At 41.0% G+C, this 20,138-nt stretch overlaps 1 protein-coding gene across 7 annotated transcripts in view; it reads right to left on the reverse strand.

Moving 5' to 3' along the window:
• Nucleotides 1-4,960: 4,960 nt before the first annotated feature.
• erc2 (ELKS/RAB6-interacting/CAST family member 2) overlaps nucleotides 4,961-20,138 on the reverse strand; it is a 51,382-nt gene continuing 36,204 nt past the window's right edge. For 4 of the 7 annotated variants that reach the window (XM_088090320.1, XM_088090322.1, XM_088090316.1 and 1 more), the window contains 9 exons: nucleotides 17,848-18,050; nucleotides 16,123-16,245; nucleotides 12,200-12,323; nucleotides 10,833-10,993; nucleotides 9,434-9,581; nucleotides 8,922-8,960; nucleotides 6,330-6,929; nucleotides 5,192-5,259; nucleotides 4,961-5,097 (listed from right to left, as the gene is read on the reverse strand). In XM_088090320.1, coding sequence (XP_087946446.1) covers nucleotides 5,233-5,259; nucleotides 6,330-6,929; nucleotides 8,922-8,960; nucleotides 9,434-9,581; nucleotides 10,833-10,993; nucleotides 12,200-12,323; nucleotides 16,123-16,245; nucleotides 17,848-18,050 — 1,425 coding nt within the window. In that variant the 3' untranslated portion in view covers nucleotides 4,961-5,097; nucleotides 5,192-5,232. The remainder of the gene's footprint in view (nucleotides 5,098-5,191; nucleotides 5,260-6,329; nucleotides 6,930-8,921; nucleotides 8,961-9,433; nucleotides 9,582-10,832; nucleotides 10,994-12,199; nucleotides 12,324-16,122; nucleotides 16,246-17,847; nucleotides 18,051-20,138) is intronic. The other 3 variants (XM_088090329.1, XM_088090327.1, XM_042495993.2) reach the window with 3 other exon arrangements.

Genomic DNA, 20,138 nt, shown 5'->3' on the forward strand with positions numbered 1-20,138 from the left:
ATTATGTAAAAATCAGCATGCATGGGCACAATTGAAATGTTTCATGTTTTCTACCATGTGAGTCATATATGGTATTTCATGGTAGGAGAACCCCCTACTTCAAGTATTCAGTAGATAAGGACCTGAAAATGGAGGATTCGTACTCCGCCCCCCCCTGATGGTGAAGTGAGAGGATTTTTGCTCCTCTGTCTGTTTGCATTGTCTTCCCTTTATTTTTGATTTTTTTAAAAAAAAATCCACATCAGAACCTTTCTGGTAACGTTTGTAAACACAAACACAAAAGTTTCACACAATGTGTTGATTCTTGGTCAGTGACGGGAGCTGTAAAGGTTCACATGTGAAAGCGGACACGTGAGAGGCGATGCACCTCAGCTTTGTGGAAGATGGGTGAGATGGAGAGACGCTTATATACAACACTCGACACTTGGCCATATACGTGAGACACACGGGCACCATGAGGGGAGGGAGAGGGGATTGTAACAGTCTAATTCAAATTTTCCACTATAACTTCAACAATGTGTGTTTCTACTTAATCAGCTGTCACGTATATGTCACCACTTCTGTTTACAAGACGACGACTACGACAAAAGAAAATGCATCCCGACAGAGTCACTCAAACCTCCACTTGGATGTTAAACGTGATAGTCCTCACTCACAAGTGCAAGTTTCTGACTGCTGAGTGCAGCAGACGTAATCTCATTGCTACTTTAGTGAGCTGCAAAATTCAGTCTTTTTTTCCACCACAGGCCAAGTGGTGTTCAAATGTTTTCACACCGAAGAAAGGAATGTAATAATGTCATCTTTTCTACACTTCTACATAGATTTGGATATCTCTATTTCCCATAAAAGCTCTTTTTTTTTCTTCTTTTTCGGGCTGTCCTGTGTTTTCAGACAGGGAATGTTACTTGCTGCTGAGGGGTTTTCTCACAATGCACAAATCAGAGGAAAATCACACCACTCAACACTCGAAATAAGACATCGCTCTCCGACCTCCAGCCAGTTAGAAAAATAACCATGAAGAAGAAAACATATATTATCTTGTCAGTTTGAAACGATTTTCTGACCACGTATAGACACACTATAGATTTCTCTCTATATGTATAATATATGCATATCTATCATATATGTGTACAGTTTTTACGAGGCACAGGCCACCTTGTTGAGAAGGAGAAAACAAGTCACTATGTTCGGGGGAGGTCACACAGACTACTGCTGGAAGAGGAGAAATACAAGGGAGAGGGAAGCAGGAGCATACTGTAGGTCAGAGACTGGGCTGTCAATGGTACAAACAGACCTGCAGGGAAAACATCTATTGAACATCCTCCACTTTGTCATCTATAATGTATTTATAGTAGCAGTATTCATGGAGGGTTATCAACCCTGTTTGGGTCTCAAAGTGATTGTTGCTCACATAGCCCCCTCAGGTCAAATCGTATGTACAAAGCAGTCTTTTACAGTCGTTTGTGAAGCCCATTTTGGGATCGAGTCCCTCGACTGTAAAAGGACTAAAAGATGCTCTTGACCAGGTCTTCTGACACCATTTAGTTTGAGCACCAGCAGAAGCACCATTAGTAAAAATTCCTGCAACACGGAGGAGGTGCATAGGTGCATAGTCTCGGAAACTCAAAATAAGTGGACGTATGAATCTTTTCTGACCGCTCTCTTGGCCGCTCTGATTGGATGGTTAATTACACTTCGATTGAGAAATTTGAGTTAGGATGGGGAAATAAAAATGCACTCACTCTATATTGACATCTGCATAGATTGATTTTTTTTGACTACTTTTGATTAAAATGAGGTAACATGAAGAGAAACACCGTTGGCACCTGCAGCCTCGAGGCTGGAGGGCCCTGCTCGTGCAGCCAAGGAGACCCCCCGATGCTGCAGGCAAGGCTAAAGGCGTACTAACAGTGAGCTCGATGCTCGTCCTTTTACCAACAAGAATGACAACATAAAAACTGAAATCACTCAAATCTGAGGCCAGATGCATAAAACTCTGTGTAGATTCAGGGCTTAAACAGTGAGTACGCACAAAGGCAGAAATATGCATTCTTTTTTGTCAGTTTTATAAAGCCACACCCAACATAAGCCTTTGCAGCAGCCTGGGTTTGATTCCTTTGCTGCATGCTACACCTCCCTCCCCCTTTTCTTGTCACTCTTCAGCAGTGCTAAAATAGAGGCAAAAAGTCCTATAAAATAATTTACATCAATAAATAAATATCACTGTAGCTGTGGGCGCACATGCATGACCCTCATTCCCACACCCACAGTGCTATAAATGTGGATGTAAAAACATTCTTAAACATCCGTTTGCATATCGATACTTGTGCCCGTCTACATTTCATTCGACCATCCATGAGAAACACATTGACTGTATAAAAGCGCTTTGTCAACTCCTGTTTAAAAGCCTCCAGGTCGCCACCTTGTTTTTTTGGCGCCAGAAGCGACCATATTTTGACGAGAGGTTGGAGCTGCGGAAGATCGACGCGTGTATGTGACTGATAGACTGTAGTGACACCTCGCAGACAGTCTGTCTCTCAAAAAATATGCATACATTTAAACCTAATGAAATGTACAAACAGCTGTAGATATTTGGAGCGTAGCTATCAGTCATTACATTTCTTCAAACCATGATCACGGAAAAATCTCAACCATTATTATTATTAAAGGATGATCAATGATTCATTCATAGAGCTCACACTGACTTTATAAAGTGCTTCACAACAATAGCAGTCAACGATCATTAAAAATAATGCAAATAAAAATAATTATGAAATTCAAAATAGATCATTTAAAAGTAAGTTTAAAAATGAGACTTTGACATTTTATAAAATGCCTTGTAAGCTTAAAAACACTAACACAAACAGTAAAAATTGGCTAACAACCAAAAAAAGAAAAAAAAATCTCTCAACATCTATTTAACCTCGTCCTTATGATATGACCCGCAGCTATCTCACCTAAAACTTTGTGCACACCTGGTGTGAACAGCGTGTGAAGTTCGCTCATTCTCATCACACTTTCTACCTTTTAAAATACCAATTTATGTGATGGAAAAGGCGTACGCATGGTTTTTGTGCGCACACATCATTTATGCATCTGGCCTCTTGTGTGTGGGAAAAGCAAATACAGAGACACAACATCACTTTTAGAAATGCTGAACGCGAGCTTCTCTAGAGGTGTGTGTGTGTGGACATGTATAAAGGTAGAAAAGAGGTCACCGTGTGCCACAAAAGGTAAAACCGCTCGTCAACACGATCAGATGATTAAAACTACAGAAGAGTCATGAGGGTCATGACAGCCAGGCAGAGGGGTCAGATGTCACCAGGTGGGTCAGCAGGGCAGTGAGGATCAAGAAACCATGACAGAGTCAGATGGGAGAGCCAACCAGAGCCAGAGGAGTCAGTCAGGCAGGTGAAACAGACAGCAAGACAACCATGATCTCGAATCAATGACGGGAAGGAGAACAGGGAACAAATACTGGGCGGGCGGACAGTCGTGAGATCTCTGCAGGGAGGATCAAGAGGGCGTTGTTGGCCTGACGAGGTGCAGCGTTCAGCAGGTGACAGACAGGTGAGGTGACCTCTGGGAGACCTCTGACGCAGGGTGCCAAGTTGATCACAGACTCTGAAGCAGAGCACATCTGTCCCTCCATCGGCGTCCACATCCGTCTCAGTCCTCCCACTTCAGTGTCGGATCTGTGATGTGGTGCGGTAAGAGAGGATGACGTCTGCTCCTGTTCACACAAAGAAATAGGTCCCAGGTCACCTTGAGCCGGAAATGAAGAAGAACACAGTGTGAGCCGCTGTTTGGAAATGTATTTTTATGAAAGGAACTGTGTGTAAGAGATTTAGGGAGATTTAGTGGCGTCTAGCGGTGAGGACTGAATTGCAACCAGCTGAAACTTCTCCAGGTTAGACTGCCCTCTGTGTTCATTGCTCATGAGGTTTTTACCAAGAGCCAAACTATCCGCAAAGGTCTCTCTCTCTCCAAAACAAACAAACCAGGTAAATAAAACCAGTAAAAACACTGAATGAAGCAGTTTTACGTTAAAAATCAGCCCAGAACCTCCTAATGTGTGCTAACCTTTCTTAGGATAAAGATGTTCAGGAAGTTGAATAGTCTTGAATAATAATAATAAAGCATTTAATAATAACAAAAGTAATAATAACACACAATAATAGCACTTTTAAAAACAGTTTGCGAAGTGCTTTTACAAACAAAAGAACAACAGAAAGTCAAACAGTCAAGTGGCACAAAGCTAGGGGAAAATTAGGATAAAATGAAAATAAGAGGACAAAAAAATGCAAGATGCAGGGTGAAACATGTCAAAATAAAATAACACAAACAAATAGACCAAAAACAAGAGCAATAACAGTTATAAAACAACGGTAAAATGAATTAAAACAAATAAAACACAAATAAAAATAAATACGAAGATGACATAACATAAAAGCAAGTCTATAAAAGTGGATTTTAAGAAGTTTTTTAAAAGATGTCTCTGAATTTTTGAGCCTTATCTTCTCACGCAGGTCGTTCAAAAGCTGAGGGGCCCTGATGACAAAGGCACGGTCACCTCTAGTTTTAAACCTCGACTTTGGAACGACCACAAGGGCTCATCTGAGGATCTAAGGCTGCGAACTGGCTCATATGGAATCAACATTTCTGTTATGAAACTTGGGGCCAGGAGGCTTTACACCCAGAGTTTTAAAAGTGATCAGTAAAATGTTAAAATCGAGTCATGTAAATGGCTTATTCTAAGGTTATACATTCATACATTAAAGAAAACATACTCATTATGTTACATTCACTTTCTGCTAATATTTATCCCCCCTAAATCCTACACACTGGACCTTTAACTGAATAAATTCATTTTGTGTGCTATAACACAGTGTGTGTGTCTTGATATGGAATAAATTTACCTGCTCAGCTGTCAGTCTCCCTGCATGACCTGCACACCTGAGTGCCCCCTCCTCTCCCTCGGATAATAAACAAAGGTCCCACTGCTGAGTGTTGACTGAGTGGAGGTAATAAATGTTTGGTCGGGTAGTGTTTCAACGTCATGGCATGGCTGTGCTCCTCCAGTAGTGACTGAATCATCTGAACGTGAGAGATAAAAAAATATAAGGCACACAGAGTAGGCAAAAGAGGAAATGCATAATCATTAAGTGGGAAAGTCTTAAATATATCTCACCCCTCAAAACAACAATAGAGCTTTGGTTGTCACAGCAAAGATTATGCCCAAATGCCCTCGTCGTCATCCTGTTAATGGGAGCGTGGCAAACAGGCAAACAGCAGCGATGTGCATAAAGGGAGGAGAGGAGACAGAAAGTGGAGTAACTGCTGATCAAAAGACATCACTGGCACAGCAGGCAGGGTCACGGAAAAATAAGCATTTTAAACATTAACAAAGGAAAAGTATCAAAGAATTTTTGAAGCCTCCTGGCATCGACTAAACCCCTAAATCTCACCTCTGTTATTTAAAATTAATTATTTAGAGGCATTTTCCGTGGAGAAAAAAAAACCCTATATGTCATTAAATGGCTTGGATGTTAGTCTGACCCTTTGTCTCATTTATTATGTAGGAAATACTGAATATGCAATATGCCTGCAGCTGGAGTGTACCTGCTCACCTTTGACTCTGCTCATCGCTCTCTACAATGTAAGAAATGTAGCGGTAGCAGAAAACATGAGCCCTCGCTTTGCGTCGCCCGTGTCTCAGGCAAAAAGTTGCACTTGAACATGCTGCAAAGACTATAGCCAACTAGCATGTGTGCTCTGAGTCCCGCCTGAGAGGAAATCAATCTCCATAGATGCAGGCGGGGGTCTTCTATATTAATTATTCAAAAAGAAAATCTGGAAGACCAGCAGGACAGATTCAAGACGATATTAAGCCAGTTGCAGGGTTGCAGGGTTATGGGCCGGGAAAAAAAAATCTCTTTGAGGGCCGACAAGGTCTGATTAGTTCTACTGGTGCGGGACAACCCACAAAAACTTGGGAGACGGACTTTGACCAACGACTGACCATCTGCTTGGTGTGTCAGGGGTGACATATGAAACCTTGGCTGTATGAATCCATGTTTTCAAACCTGACATTGGTGTAGTTCCGAGACAGAAATGCTCACCTGTGGCACTGACTAACTATTTTACTCATAATATGTTGTTGCAGTGTATCTATTTTTTAACCTGGTTAACAAGATTAAAAACTTGACTTTCATTGGAGCGCTTCTGTAACGTGCTACGTAGCTGCAGTTCTGCTTTTGGTTATGATTTCACAGGGCTACACTTTGATCAGTAAATTGGATTTTAAAACAGCACAGCTGAGATCTGACCTGGTCCTGGGCAGGACGGTGACCAGCATGCGGGGGTCCTCGGGCCGGCCCTCCGCGATGATGGGGCGATGGGTGACGTGGATGCTGGGCGTGGTGCGGGTGCTGTGGGTGCTGAGGGTGTTGTGGGTGTTGAGGGTGCTGGGGATGTGGATGTTGGGGGTGGGGTCCTTGTTGGGGAGGGCCGTGTGGGTGCTGTTGGTGAGGGTGCTGCGGAGGGGGATGTCCGTGCGGGTGCTGTGGGTGCTGTTGGTGAGGGTGTTGGGGCTGTGGGGGGCGTGGGTGCTGTTGGTGTTGGGGAGGTGGCTGGGGGTGCTGAGCATGCTGCTGGGGGTGCTGGGGGTGTTGCGGATGAGGGTACTGGGGTTGTGGCTGCTGTGGGTGTGGGTGCTGTTGGGGGGCCTGTGGGTGCTGCGGGTGTTGCGGGTGTTGTGGATGCATGGCGTGTGGATAAGGAGTCTGCTGGGCGTGGGGAGCGTGCGGGTACTGCGGCTGTGGCTGCGGCTGAGCGTGTGGGGGCTGCGGCTGGGGGTGGTGAGGACCGTGTGGATGGTATTGCTCGTCTTCGTAGTTGTCGGCTATCAGCTTCATTCTGCTTTGTGTCTGCAGAAAGAGGAAACTGGTTAGTGCATGATGATATGCTGTTATGTAACATTATTACTTCACAATGAACATCAAATGAGTTCATGACTGGACAGAGCACATATTTTTAATATATGTGTGTTGGCATAAAAACAGGAACACTACTGCAATACAGTGATATAACCAGTCACGTAACACTGAGGCTGATACTTTTTTGTCAGACTTGAGCTGTTGCTTCATCTTTATAGTCATTTTAAAAGGTCATTGTGATTTTGTTTCCAAAATACAGTGTTATTACATTAACTGCATTGCAATTAGGGTTCATAAATAATCTGTGATGGTGATAATAACTGGTGATGTATTTTTTATTGTGAAGCACTTTGAGCTGCAACTTACCATTAAATTTATTTTTATTTTTATTTCTTTCTTATCATGTTTATGGCCAGCTGACATTCCTGTCTTGAAGAGGCTGAGTTTTACAGCTAGAGTTATGATACTGATGTCACATGAAACAGAGGACCTGAGGAATCTACTGGTACCATGTCATCTTAGCTACTCAGAAAGATGGTTGAATAACGCTTTAAAGTTAGACTAAATTTTGGCACAATGGAAAAACAGCATGGCCATTTGACAGGGGTCCCTTGACCTCTGACCTCAAGATGTATGAATGACGATAGGTTCTAGGGGTACCCATGAGTGTCCCATTTAAAAGCATGTCCACTTTATTTATGTCCAAAACATTTTTTTTTTTTTTTGCTGTCATTAGATTTCTAATTAAGACAGTCCAGTAAGAATCATTTTACCTTTTCAATATGGACTTTATAACTGTTTTGAAATGCAGAACAACGGAATTAAAAACATGTGAAAAATGCCATTAATAGTAATTACCTATTGAAATTCTCTGATTAACTGCTAAAATAATAACTAAAATAATCATATGACAGCCTTAAAAAAATACACAATTGAAGGAAAAGTTTAAAATTTTTGGTATATACGCTGATTCACTGTCTTGCCAAGTAAATAAAACTGATAGCAATCTGAACACTGAGAGTGTTATTTCCCAAAATGTTGTTTTCATATTTGCTGAAAAGAATCATACTCCTCAGGCTACGCTACCTTTGTAATGCTTCTAATGGCATTACTGCATGTCAGCAAACGCAACCAATCAGACCTGAGGCTCTAACGCAGCTGTCAATCATGTCAGTCATGGCTCGTGAACTGTGGTCAAACTGTCAGTCTATGCAGCGCTAATGACATATCAGTCAAGTTTCTGCGACTGCATTGCCTATCTCTTGCCTCAATTGCCTTCTGAAACATATTTTAGGCAAATGTTTAGCTGTAAAATGATATGAGAAAGTTTGTGACCCTTCCAGTGGGCGGTACTAAAAAACTTTCTCATTTAAAAGCTAAACAGTACACTAAAACATGTTTCTGAAAACATGTGAGATCAGAAATAGACAATGCAGTAACAGAATCGTGATTGATATTCGATCAGTGCTGCTTAGTTTGATGACAGAGATAGCAGTGATTGACATGATTGACAGCTGCAAAAGAGACTCCTTGATGCTGATTGGTTGTTTTTGGTGTGCTGCGGTCTGATTCTTGCAAATGCCACTGGAAGCAGAAAGAAGGGGAGGAGGGACATGATTTTTTTTTCCAAAGATTATCCTTCAAATGTTCTTCTTTCAGCATGTAGTGAGAGTTGCAGGAAACATGACAGTTATTTTCATAGAAGTCATCAACTGTAAATTTAAGTGTCTATCACTCTGTTGATGTGGGTCTGTGAGTAACCACTATTTCTCCTATGAATCCACTCTCCTTTCATCATGTAAAGATTAGAATTTATGAGAATCATTTCTGTAACTACGAGCACCTTACAGAGACACAAGGAGGTCATACTGTCGCTGCCTGAATTCCTGGTGTACATTTCATACGAGCACCTTTAATTTTAAGTGAGAGTCAAGTTAAAGACCTCAGACTTGACTTGGACTTGGATGCTGCAAGACTACTTACTTGAGACTTGACTCCTTGAAGACCTGACATGACTTGAGGCTTGAAAGCAAAAACATTTTAGACTCAGGTTTGGACCTGGTAAACACACCTTGAATATTACATTATTGGGCCTATGCACTGAGTGGTTTTGACCTCAGCTATGCAAATAACCACAGCTTTGATGGTAAACAATCAAAGCTTAAATGAAATGTTATGTTAATGGCCAGAAACGAGTTGAAAGAGTTGCAGTTGACCTGCAACTTGCAAGTGAGAATGTGTAACTTGACTCGGACTTGTGCGAAATGACTTGAGACTTGAACAGCTGAGTCACACAGCAAAATGAGACAGATTTTAGAAAAAAAACTGAACTAGCAAAGAGGATCAGTTGCCATGCATATGTACTATCTCCTGTGGATGAAATGGAAAAAATGGCTAGTTGCCTTGTGCAGCAACATATTTCATTTTGATTAACGTTGCCCTGGCAACCAGCTACAGTGCAGACAGACATTTCCTTGACATTGTGCAGTACTAACGTGTTGTTTGAGCTGGTGCATCAGTTTGTCCCGCTCCCTCTTGAGGGCCAGCACCTCCTCCTGGGTCTTCTTTTTATTGGAGGCAGACAGTTCAAGCAGTGCAATATTAGCATCTTTCTCACTGATGGCTGCCAGCAGAGCTTGTTGCCTGAAGAAGAAAAACAACATTATGTCATCAGCACTTATATTCTACGGATTAGGGATGGTGCATAGGTAAATAAGATGATCAATGGTACAAGTCAAGTCACTCAAAAATGTGACTGCTTTGTTCTCCTGTATGATGGCATAAAATCAGCCTCACAGCTCACACTCACTGTTGGGCCAGAACTTTAAAAAGTAGTAGTTGTTATTTTGGTCTATAGTCCAGGGAGAATTACTGTATTTTTGGGCTGCTGTGACAGCTGTCAATCGAACCCTTATGCACACCACACAACTGAACCAAGACCGTCTTAAAAGGTGGGTCCTGGTCTGCTTCCAAACGGACTCCAGTGCAGCTTGTTTGTGGTGTGAATGAAAATAAACCAACCACAGGATTTTATGATAGAAGAAATGTGATTTTAGCATGATTTCAACAGCTAAACTGACAATAAAACCATCTGTGGATTTTGAAATCTATCCACAGTCTCACAATTGACCCTGATAAAGTCCAGCGCCGCCGCTACAGGCATGTGCATCAGCGCAGCACAAGTGCTCTTTTACATTAATAGGCCCATTACAGTTATTATTACAGTCATTAATACAGTCAGTTGCCTCTGCTGAGTTAAGTTTTTCTAAACTTGAGCCTATCAGAACATAGCCTCCAGCAGCTGCTAAAAAAACCTGTTCTGTGGTTCTTCTGTAGTGGAACATATATGCAGAGTTTATAAAGTTTTGTGAATTTTCCTCTGTATTCCGTGAGCATAACAATGAAGCAATATGCTGAGAGCACCCACATGGCCAGCAGCAGACCTGATAACATACCACTGATTTGCAGTCTAATTGACTAATAATGCTTACAATCAGCTGTTTCTCTATGAGCTCAATGCAATACCAAAGATCATCAATATAAACACTTTAGAAGCATCACAGGACTGCATGAACTTCTGTCAGTCACATCATTTGATTTCCCCACGAGGCTCCTGATGATGCACTGATGATGCAAGATGACAAACGCTAAAACTGTCCAATCAATGAGTTCCCTGTCAGGCAGTAGAACCTCATGTTTACTTCTTTTGGTTTGTCTGCCAAAAGTCTGTGCGAACAGGAAGCAAACAAGAACTAAAATGCAACAATGTATCGTTTTTTTTTCTCCTTGGTCTGGACCAAATGAACCAAACAACAGGTGTGAAAGCACCAAAAGAGAAGTGAACTCATGGGCTGCCTCTGTGAGGCAGACTTAAAATGTCATGATGGCACTAACTTCATCTCCAGTATCTCTTCCAGCTGTTTCCTGCGCTCCTGTCTCATGTTGGTGAGGTGGCCGTCCCTCTCCTGCAGCGACTGCTGTGTGGAGGAGAGACGCTGCTTGGTGGAATCCAGCTCCTGTCTCGTCCTTTCCAACGTGTTCATCAGCTCCTCCAGCTGCATCATATGGGAATCCAAACCAAATGTGCAAATAAGACACACAGACAGTCATCACGTTTTACATGTTTCATCACGTTTCATTAATAAAGTACTAAACCACACTATTGGTAAATAGATTTAGGTCAAACCAAGGCAGTCTAATTCAATAGTCCTAAAACAGGGGCGGAGCCAAACACTGTAAACATTCGGGACAAATCTAGAGAGGTCCAGGGGCTTGCTTACCCAGGAAGATTTTTTTGCTCTGTTTATGGCAGCTATATGCTCATTTTTCAAGCCAGTAGAGATTATACAATACCTAAAAATCTGTAAATCCTTTTTCAAAGAAAAACAAAGGGTAAAGCAGGTGTGTCAAAACATATCGCCTGCAGGCCACAACTGGTCAGCCAAAGGGTCAAATCCAACCCTCTACTTGCAAAGCGTGAAAATTTCATAGAAGTCATTAAATTAAGTATAAAACAAATGATCAATATTCCTTATAAATTAAAAGTAAATACAACTAAATTGTGAGGAAAATGGCAAAATATTTTTGGGCTGCTGGAAATAAAAATGAAATAGATCATTTCTGACATAAATTGATGCATTTTATTTGAGGACATCTCTGACTACATACAGCCATAAAAATAATTTTTATTGTAAAAAAAATAGTTGGTTTTACTGCTCTGGCCAACTGTAGAGCACACATATTGTTTTTTATCTAATTGTTTTCAAACTGTCTTCATTATTCAGAACATACAACACAACAAAAGTTGAGGATGACTAATTTTTAATCCTGCTACCTAAAAACACTGTTACTTTTCTAAAGTTAGATAAAATAAGAAGGTTTCTACATTGGAATAAACAACATGACTTATCTTTGAACCTATTTTTGTTTTACTATGCAATAGTAGTATTCACAGAATGAATGCTGAGCTGACAAAGTAAGATTTTAAATAATAAGTGCTTGCTTTTGGTGGGTTTCTGTAAATTAAAAAAAAAAAAGTGTGGCCTTGACCTGCTTTATATAAAAAGTGTCCTGAGAGAAGTTTTATGATTTGGTGCATCTTCATTTGACTTGAAATCTGCTACATTTGATGTCATGCCACAATTATAATAATAATACTAACAATAATAAAACATGAGGCCAAGAGAAGAACCCCAGAAGCTGTCTTCATAAAGGCTGCAACAAATTGGCAACTGATCGTTTGCTTAAGAGAAAATCCGCACCTTTAAGTGGTGGGTACTGTCCATGGAGCCGTCTTTACGAGGGTCTTGTCCTAAGCCCTTCTTGTCCCCTTGTGGTCCCAGTTTGATATTTGGACCCTTCTTGGTGAGGTCTTTGACTCCTTGTCTGTAAAATTATATTTAAAAAAAAAATAAGTGCATTTCCATACCAGTCATTTTGTCTGAATTCCATTCTGTAGTTGCTGTAACCATTGAAACTTTTTTAAGTTTTATTCATAAAGTTTTTATTCCTTTAATATCATTTACTCTATTGTATACTTCCTATGTGTTCTTTGGTCTTCTCTGGCTATATTTCCTTTTCTAAATGTAATATTGTTAAGAGTGCTATATGAATAACATTGTATGTTCTTGTTATTTATCTACTTAAATCAGCTTCATTTTTGTAAATCTATGAGGAAATGCAAAAAAATACATTATTAAGGCAATCGTATCAAGAAGTAAACAGATGTGTGAATAATAAGTAAGTAGATGTGTGAGTAGAGTACAATATATTCACAACAAAAAAATAAAAAATAAACAAAACTAGAAGAACAAGTTCAGTGTAACAGAAAAAATCATGTCAGGTACATTTTGAATGGATCTCGTTTCAAATGGTACCGATCATGAGATCACCAAGACAGCAACAAGACATGAGCAACACAGATGAACTGGTAGCTTGACATTGCTGAAAAGACTCACAGGTTTAACCCTTTAAAACCTGAGCAAATTGGCTTGACATCTTTCAAAAAACATGGGAGCGAGGCAATGAGCAATGAAAGAATAAATTGTTCAAAAAATTAGCAGGAAATTGGTACAAGGTACAAGAAAATTACCAAAAAATGAATTGAGAAAAAAACAGAACAAAGAAAGAAAGTTGAATAAATACATAATAATAATAATAATATAATTATGATAATTATAAATATAGTTTTTCACTGTTTTCCCCTTGACATTTTATCCTAGCTTAAAAGAAAGATTTAGTTCTTTTAATAATTTCATAAAAATCTACTAATTTCTTGCAATTTGTGGAACATTTTCTACCAAGTTGCATTGCCTTTTTCCCCATTTTTTGAAAGTAGTTGCATCAATTTGCTCAGGGTTCAAACATTTAAATAATTGTGAAGTGTCTGAAAGCAGCATAAGAAAAGTGATGTCACTTCAGGTTTCAAAGGGTTAAGCACCAGAGTTGAGATGGATATAGGCAGAGATGGGTCCACAATGAGGGGGAGGGGTATTACTTACCTGGGAGCTAGACTGTAGATGGGGATAGGAAGAGGTGGAAGAGAAGGAGATGATGGAACAAGTGGAGTAGACATTGGAAGCAGCAGACGAGAGCACACAAAGGAAAAAGTAAAAAAAAGAAAAAAAAAAAAAGGAGACATTAGAACAAGAACCACAAAAAAGAACAATACAGAGGACCCAGAGGAGATCACAGTGTGTTCATTGTCAAACAACATGGGAGATTACGGAGGCGCCTGTGACAGCCGCTGCTCTGCAGCCTGACAGAGCTAATGCAGGATGCACCTTTTCTGAAAACATGGAACCGTGTGCATCTGCTGCCAAGCCTGGGAGTGGCAGACATGCAGTCAGACAGGCAAGAGTCAGCAGGGCAAAAGAAGGACGGGTCTGAGTGCCGAGCAAAAGGAGGGGAAGCCGACAGTGGTTTGACCGAGACGAGGAGTGAGCTAGTGAGAGAATTAGTTATGGATGCGGGGTTGTTGAGACAGAAGAGACCCGACTAGACTGACACACTTCAAGATGGAGGGTTCAGTCTGGACCCTACCTACTACAGCACCTCACTCACAGAGCGCGTGTAGACCTGGAGCACAGCAGCTCTATTCATGCAGACCTGATCATTTCCCTTAGTGTCTGGTGGAGCAAGCTAGGCAGGGTGGAGGTGGGGAAGGGACAGGGTGGGAAGGAGAGCAGGAAGGTGGGCACCAGGAAAGACCACTGGAAGAGAGAGGGGCCGTCAGGTGATGTTACTGGGAGGATTAGAAGAGGGTGAGGGTGACAGGGTGAGGTGGGCAGATGGGTGGATGGAATGAGCAGGGGAAGCGTGCTCATGGCAGGAGAAGGCCTCGGCTTTACGGACAGAAACTTACAACATAAGCTTTAACAAACAGCCACAAAACGACACAAAAAAGTGTGCGTGTGTGTGTGTGTCTGCAAGTGTCTATGTGCTCTAAGACTTTACAAAGGACACTGAGGGACAAAAAGCACAGTATAGTCAACTAAAATGGATGAAAAAAGCAGGAGCAGTTGGGCAAAACACATCAAGAAATCAGCTTTTCATGCAGTATTTAGTGTAGTATTTAGAGTATTGCTTTTTACTAAATATCTAACCCCACCCAAATAAACACCACGCCTGGAGTTTTATTGCAAAATGATGACCTGAAGTTTTGTTCTTGTGATTTGGCTGAGGTTCAAATCTTAAAGTAAAAAAGTTTTTTGCTTTAAGTAAGTATTTCACTGATATACATAAGGCTGTTACACTATGCCGTCTATGCAGTACAAAGATGCAAAAACTTTTCAGGTTGGTGCTACATGACCAGAGAAAATTCCTCCATAATTCTTGACATGTCAAGCATGTCTTTTACACGACTCCCCATGTCGTAACTATGAGCTAATGAGTTACATTTAAACGCAGCATAAAAATGGCAGCCGTACTGTAAGCTAAAACGTGTTCCTGGACACATTTGAGAAATATGCAACGCAGTAAAAGAATCTTGGTTACGTCCAGCTACTTTGTATCTATGTTGACAAGTAAAACAGAGCAATCAGGAAACAATGGCGTCATCTCCTCAATTCAAAGATGCCCACTGTTACTTTGTGAAGTGAGCATGTACCATAAACAACAACAGCAATGACAGACTACTGTTTTGTTTTTTGTTTTGTTATCACTATTTGGTCTAATGACTGCTGTACAGTTACACTTAGTATTTCCGGGCAGGCATCTGCTATGCCCAGTGTTACTTCATCCACCTCAGCATCCATGGTTTTAAATCAAACAACCGTTTTGGATCAGGCCTGATCGATCCAGCACACAGTGGAACAAATTCAAGACTGGGAGACTGACGATTTAGAGACAGTAGAACAAGCAAATAAACTGTGGAAATAATGGGCTCTGAGAAAATAAAAGGCGATCTGGTTGGTTTGTGATAGCAGTGCCAACAAAACCATTTGAATACGCTGGGGAGAGAAAAGTTGAAAAAGTTGTCTGTTTTTACTTTAAACTTCAAAGCTTGATCTTTATATTAATTTTCATTATTAAGACATACAAGGTCTGAGCCAATGAGCAACTGGTCATACTCAATGGCAGTGATACTCAACTTACGGCCCACGGTCCTAAAATCCTTGAAAAACATCCTAGAAACTCCCTAAATCCTAGAAATATGTTGGGGCTGCTGCTACTGGCCCCTGGCTTCCTGTCATTTTGCAAGAGTGGCCCCCAAGCAAAACAAGTTGAGTATCCCTGCTCTATGGCGTGATGTTTAATTTGCTGATTTGTCCATGTAATGCGACAACAAAATCTATGTTGACCTAATTCCCCTTTCTGTCATAAGTACAGACAAAGATGGCTTTTAATACCACATGCAGTTTGAAATAAAAATCATGCAGCGTAAAGTCTCTCTCACACACACCCACCCACACGCTGATCAAAAACCATTCATGGCACATACCACTGAGCAAACACATGCTGAAGAAATAAAAACAAAAATGAATCCAGGGATCTTTGTATCATGTGTACAGGCACAGCAAAACATTACAGACTAAAAACCTGTCACTCTGATACAAAGATGTGTGAATCTTTCGGACAGCAGGCAGACTCCGGCCACACAGGTGAAACCAGATGCAGTTGCAGCAGTCGCAGTCGGAGACTTTAACCACGCAGCCGAGCTGAAGTGCCAGGGCAGAGCACTCACTTTCCCAGGAAATCCCACACCATGCCCCCTATCTGCTGGGGGGCAGCGGACACAGAAGGGAGCGGGTCAGGGGGAGCTCTGCCACCGGGACGAGGGGTGGGGCGAGGGGCAGAGGAAGGGGGGCTGATGTCGAGGGGGCACAACAGAAAAGGAGTTGCATGGGAGATGGAGAATAGGTTTTTTAAAAAAAAAGAATCGGATTCAACAAAGAATTTTGGGAAAAGGAGGTTTGAGACCAACGTTGAAAATGATCAATGGCAGAGGGCGAAGAGAGAGACAGGTGGGCATGAAACGGAAGATAGAAAGAGGAAAGGGACAGAAAAAAGTGGGTAAAATGGCAAAAAAAAGGACAAGAACACTCAATTAATCAAACACCACTAATAAATTAGCATGACACAGAAACAAAATGTCAATAACTGGGAGGAAAAAATATATTCTAACACTGAGTGGTGGGAGTGGGACTCTTAAGTGGCAGGGGCGAGGGGCTGTCATTGGCAGACAGTGCTCATGTGTCGTTCTCATGCAGTCCATCCAATCACTTTAAATTCCAGTCCAGGTGAATGACGATGTTCTCCTCCATCAGCTGAACTGAAGCCAAAAGCTGCTTCCTGTGCGGACACTCTGGACTACGTACAGCACTGAGAGGTGAGCCAAGAGCTGATGAGGCCACCAGCCTTATTTATATGGTCCATTAGCTGAATCAGTTTGACCTCCTCCATTAAGGGAGTGACTGAGTGGCACTTTGTGTTCTAATTTCACATCTAACATAGCGTCACAACTTTTACAAAGAGCCTCCTGGGTGTATCTCAGCATGAAGCTGCAGCTATGGTGCATCCAAAGGTGCACTTTTGAATGTGATAAACGAGTCCACAACTGGGCCTAGTGCAACGGATGACACAAACTCAAAACGTCACATTACAACCAGACAATGACAGTGCACCATACAAACACACATGGAAGTTCACTTAGAAAATGACGAACATAGAACAGAGCACTTTAAAGTTGACAAAGGACTATTTACAATTTGAACTTTAAACCTTGAAATTCCAGAATGAATGGTAACATAATGTACAGTCAACGAAAATGACACAAAATGGTCAGTTCACCCAAATTACAAAATAACATTTGGTTTGGAGGTGGCTTGTGCTGCCACACAGACAGTGTGTCATGTGATTCAGAAGCCGACTAGTGCTTTTTGAGGGGGTCGGGTTGGCCTCAGTGTTTTCTGTGATGATGTCAGACAGGCCAGGTTCAGGCTTTGACACACAGGGGTCGGTTTTTCTGCCCACTGACAGCTCCACTGTATATCTGCTGGATATACCAGATTAGCTCGAAATATTGGCTTTATCGTTGTCAGACCGAGGCAGACTGTTAGCTGATGGTTCGGAGATTGATCTGGACATGAAAGGGATTCTGTTTGTGATGCTCACAGACAGGCTGAAACCTGGGAGACCAAATTTAACAAAGTTCAGCAGATGAAACCAAAACTGTATGGCTGCAGCATGTAAACTGATGTCAAAATATATTGGCAATGTTATTAGGTAACAGGTTAATGTAAAAAAATCTCTGAACCCGATCTTCTCTGAACTAAAGTTCATCTGGAAAGCGGTGACAATTTTTAAAATGCCAAAAATTGTAATCGTAATCGTTCATGGACTAGCCACAGAAACACCGGTAAGATGTCTTTGAATACTTTACGTTGTCTAGACAGTAAGAAATGATTACCTTTCCAACTCGGCGATCTTCTTGTCCTTGTCATTCTTTTCTGTCTCCACCTCTCGCAGGATGTCCAGGAGTCTCTCCACCTCCGTCTGTGCCTTGTTGGCCTCATCCTTGTAGTAGCTCACCTCCTTCTCCAGCAGCTTCACCCGGTCCACGTACTCTGGGTTCCCTCTTGGGCCAGACTGCTGCTCCACCTCATGGGCCTTCTGCATCCACATGCCAGGGGGAAGACGTAAACAAACAAACATGCACACATGCACACACCCAGAGATACACTCAGTTAACATTATAACACTAACACAACCATGCAGCACAGAGTGATTTACTGCCCATGGAAGAGAGATACATACAGCACATTGCAGTCCATCAGAGTGTTATATTAACTACTCCCCTTGCTCTCTCTCTCTCTTTCTGAATGACTCAAGCTGAATACAATGTTGTAGACAAGGGCATCATTACTGGTGCTGGCTCATTAGCTTTAACAGAGCTATTATTTAGCTCCATTTAACAGCCCTCTGAGACTCCCATTCACTTTGCACACTTGGTGAGTATGCAGAATGCAAGACTGTGTATTTGTGTGTGCATGTGTGCAGCACTTTAACAATCAAAAACAAATCAGTGGCAGTGAAATGCTAAATCATGATCCAGCTCTTTGGTTATCTGTCACAAACTAATCAGAGCTCTGCTTATTGCTCAATATGGACTAATCTCACTATAATTGCAACAGTTTGTAACTCTCCATGAAGTTCATTACAGCGGTACACATCACCCTTGAGACAATATGCAGCCACACATGTCCACACAGGTCGCAAAAGTGCAAGAGTCGCACAGAGCCAGAGAGCATCCACCAAAACACTGCAGTGATCTCCAACCACGGCCGATACCTCAGCTAACCGCACCACACTGAGACGAGAGAAAAGCGTGGCAACACTGACAGTGACAACATGCAACAAGGTCGACCAGGTCATGCAAACCCAACGAAGCTGCACAGTCTTTGTGATTGTCAGTCAAAAGAATGGAGAAACAGAAGCAACAGGGACCAATAAAAAGTCTGTCAGCTAACAGCAAGATTCATATTTTAAGCATGAGGAGCGATGTTAGGACGTAACTTGTGGGAGATTTTTACCCAATGATTCAAATTGTGAAATATACATTAAGTTTTCTTAGATCCACTAATCAATGAATATCAAAAATACTTTGTCAAAATAACTTAATTGGACACGCAGGTAAGGCTCCACTCAGCCTGTCGGTTTAAACATGGATTTTAATTTGAGTGTTATGCTAAAGGTGGGTTTTGATGATGCATTTGAGGGTTTCAGGAACACCTTATAATGGCTGTTGTATTAACAATATTTTCCAGATGTCTTTCTATATTGATTTGTCCCCTGTTTCTGTGATATTATATTTATTTATAAAAGCAGAAAAGTATCATGGAAAAAAATGACCTCAGGATAACTGCATCTTACCCTGTGGTTTGACCGAGCTCCATAAAATGTGTCACTTATACAAGTCAAAAAATTTCAATTGTTGGTATCAGATCTAAAAAGTTTAATCAGTGCATCCATGAAAACTGTTAGAAGATATATTATGCAGGACTTTCCTGAATAACAATGTAGACTCATAAAGATGTAATCCCTTTAAGTCATCACTTATGACCCACTAGAAGTGTGGGATGGTGTGTTTCAGTGCTTCCCAACTGGTGGGTCGAGGTCCAAAACTGGGTTTACAGTCTATTCTAAATGGACTGCAAGTGACTTGCAACCATGTCTTGTTTGTGAAAAACACACCTTATTTTGAAGTACAGTGAACTTGTAGTACAGAGCTATTATTTTGAACTGCGTTTTTTTTTTTTTTTTTTACAGAACAATAACTATTTTATTGCCCTCTTATTGGTATTATGTGGCTGTTTTTTTGTTTTTTTTAACCCTACCCAAAGCTAAAAATATTTTTTCTTGAGCCATCCCACATTATGTGTTCAAGGACCACTGTAAATTTGAAAATCCAACAATGAGTTTTGTTTTTAAAGTGTCTGGATGTGATAAATAGTTTCATTTTGGCATGACATGGCATGCCATTTAAGGAAAAAGTTTAAAAAGAACCAAAAGTTTAAAGGAAAAAAACATTGCCAAAAGTTCTAAGTGACAAAAAAACCTCAGAAATATTGCACCAAAATAAAGGAAGAAAAAGAAAAACACTGCCTCAAAAAAATTTAAAGAAAAAAGGTAAAAGAATTTTTAAATAAAGCCAATGTTTTTTTTTAAAGCACCAAAAATGTTAAAAGGGAAAAAAACATC

Source organism: Plectropomus leopardus, chromosome 2 (genome assembly GCF_026936395.1).
Source record: "Plectropomus leopardus strain MGB_pleo_1.0 chromosome 2, ASM2693639v1, whole genome shotgun sequence".
NCBI lineage: Eukaryota > Metazoa > Chordata > Actinopteri > Perciformes > Serranidae > Plectropomus > Plectropomus leopardus.